This window comes from Cariama cristata, unplaced genomic scaffold (genome assembly GCF_000690535.1).
Source record: "Cariama cristata isolate BGI_N322 unplaced genomic scaffold, ASM69053v1 scaffold37801, whole genome shotgun sequence".
Taxonomy (NCBI): Eukaryota; Metazoa; Chordata; class Aves; order Cariamiformes; family Cariamidae; genus Cariama; species Cariama cristata.
In genome coordinates, this window is record NW_009600547.1 from 799 (window position 1) to 3,568 (window position 2,770).

Genomic DNA, 2,770 nt, shown 5'->3' on the forward strand with positions numbered 1-2,770 from the left:
TCCTGCTGGGCTGGAAAACCTGAGTAGCTCTTTCCTGTTTATTTCATTCCTGAGTCTGTTTACAAATTGCCTAATCTTGAACTGGTCTTGAACTGGTCCAGCTTCCTTTTTACTGAAGGTTATTTTCAGAAATCAGTGAAAGCTAGTTAGATAACTTAATTGTGTATATGCAGTGGTTCAGGGTTAAGCTTTGGGAAGAAAACTCATTGTTTGTTCACTTTATCAAAAAGGGTTGCTATTTCTATTCTGAAAACATTGTGAAATAACTTCCCTTTTTCATTGTTCGCTAGGGATATAATTAGTGGGTTTAAGCTGTTGTCCCAAAGACATGCTGTTATATCCCTAGTTATGATCAATTAGAATTTATTATTTCATGATGAGCAGCTTTAGATCAAACTTGCTACTCTATTTATATAGAAAGAAGGAGGGCTACTCTCTAAGTAGATTTTTTCAAGTATGTGGGCAACATATCCTTCATTTGACATCTGCTTTTCAATACATCTTTTTTTTTTCTGGCATGCCTCCTACCCAGTGTTCCTATCTATGCTTTCTATCCAATCCCTTGCGCTGTGACTAGGTGATTTGAAAATTATAAATCAACAGACAGAAATCTTGTTCTAGAAACTCTAGTTTAAACCTCTGTTTTAGGTGTGTAGAAGACTCTCTAAATGACAGCAAAAACAGAGCAGCCCAACATGAAAACAGTTCGGTCCAGCAGGTAAGATACCTACAAAGCTGAGGTAAATATCAACCCATATTGACCTAGGTGAATCAAAGTGAAATCAGTGATCCCTTTATATGGATTCAGACAGCTGAAATGGCGTATATAATCAGAGAGGCTCCAGCAGAGAGAGAATGAGATGTATACAGAAACTCTGCTCCACCAGGATACTGAACCTGGGAACACGATACAGGAACATGTCCTAAACTGACTTGTGATTTGAGTACATACATAACAATGCCAAAAATGAGAACCCTGTATTTTGCTGTTTTCAGTAATTCTCCAATGTTGTAGGAGGGAATGGCAGAAGTCAGTCGCTGGAGTAAGTATCTGGACAAGGACAGTGAAGATAAGGAAGATGGGGAGGAGGAGGCAGGTACAGAAAGGCAACAGTTCTGTTCCCGGAGGAAGAACACTGTGGAAGAACAAAGGTACAGAAAGAACTTTTCTTTTTTGTACAGTGGTGACATTTGATTTGGAGGTGTGGGACGTAGCTCATCTCTGATAGCTGAACAAAGTACAGGTTGGAATGTATGACCTGAGCTGAGCAGGGATTTGGTATTTGGGGGTAAAACTTCTCTTATTGCTAAAGCCATGCATTTTATGAACATTTCTGGTGACTTGTGAAAAAAATTCACAGTGGAGCTAATCTGTCCTCTTTGTGAATGGTTTTCTTGGCCAGGAAACACCAGAAGAGCTTCCTCTCCAGTGATGTTCAGGAGTATGCAGAAGAAAACAGAGTTTTCCAGCTTGCCTATCAAGCCAAAAAGGTTAAAACGACTGAGGTATTTTAGTGGTAGAAGATGCTTCCTATCAGTAAAACAAAAGAGGGTTCTCCTGACCTCTTTTGTGTCATCATGATTTTGAATTTTTATGAGTCTTCCTCTGCTCTTCTCTTTGAATGACTGGGGAGGAGAAGAAAATTGTGTCAGTAGTTTCTCTATGAAAGGTTTTAGTCAGGCTAAATCAATACCACGTTGTGCAGGCTGCGGGGTTGAGCCGGATTCCTCCATCAGCACAGCTGTAACCTATGCTGCTTTGCCTTACTGAGGCAGTGGCACCTGTGTAGCGTGTAATCATTAAGGTTACTGTGATTACGTGCAGTGTCAGTGAAGTTGGCCTGACTCACCGCAGCCCAGAGTTCATCAGCCTCAGCTCTGCCTCAGAGGGCTGGTGAGAATTCAGGTGCATTTGAAGGACCTGAGTGCTCTTTCTTTGCCTGCTTCTGTGCAGCTTGCCTGTGCTGCTGGTTTTATAACCAAGTTCTCTTTCTTCTTACAGCACAAGAAATGTTTAGTAGCAGCGCCTGATCAAGATAATGGAGATGCTGTTTCTGGAGACAGTACGGTTCCTGCTGTCTGTGAGTCCGTAGTGCCTGAGGAGAATACACAAACCCCACCTGCTTGTACCAAAACCTCAAAATGGGAAAAATTTCTCTCCTGTTCTGAGAACTATAGTGAAAATGCTGGCAGGGTCACCTTGTCACCACAGGATGGCAGTGGAAGGTTGGGGCTACACAGCACCACTGCAGCAGATGCTGGTATGGCCAGTAAATGCTTAGAACAGGCGGCAAGAACTCTACCTCAAGGTACAGGTTTTGAATTTAAAAAGTGTGTCGCTAGCACTGAGCGACTTGCCTCGAAACTGCCTGGTACCATGGTGCCCAGCACGACTTGCTCAGCTGAGGAGGATGTGGTGTTCAAAGGACCTCAAAGCCAATCAGTAAGGGTGGGATCTGATGTTGTAGAGACCACTGCAGGAAGGTGGTGTTTGGATAGCATGAGGAGGGCAAACACCCTTGTTAACTCTAACACTGGGCCAAAGCCTAGCAACGTTTCTTGTGAACATCTCTTCTGCACAGGTGATGAGTTTGATGATGATCTTTGAGAACTTCAGGCATCTTTGACATTGCTTTCTTGTTTGTCTCTCTGAGACATTCGGTATGTTGAGTACTAAGGCAAGATTTTGAAGGCAACTTTAAGCCTTACGGAACTGCACTATTAAAGCTGTTTACTTGTTTTATGGCTGTGTTTGGGGGGAAGAGTGGAA

General features: G+C 42.6%; 1 protein-coding gene across 1 annotated transcript in view; it reads left to right on the forward strand.

Annotated features, from left to right (window-relative positions):
• LOC104169212 (chromosome unknown open reading frame, human C5orf45) overlaps positions 1 to 2,608 on the forward strand; it is a gene marked incomplete at its 5' end in the record, with an annotated part of 3,226 nt that extends 618 nt beyond the window's left edge. The window contains 5 exons of the mRNA XM_009710057.1: positions 649 to 718; positions 1,016 to 1,152; positions 1,404 to 1,491; positions 2,003 to 2,250; positions 2,368 to 2,608. Coding sequence (XP_009708359.1) covers positions 649 to 718; positions 1,016 to 1,152; positions 1,404 to 1,491; positions 2,003 to 2,250; positions 2,368 to 2,608 — 784 coding nt within the window. The remainder of the gene's footprint in view (positions 1 to 648; positions 719 to 1,015; positions 1,153 to 1,403; positions 1,492 to 2,002; positions 2,251 to 2,367) is intronic.
• Positions 2,609 to 2,770: the final 162 nt, after the last annotated feature.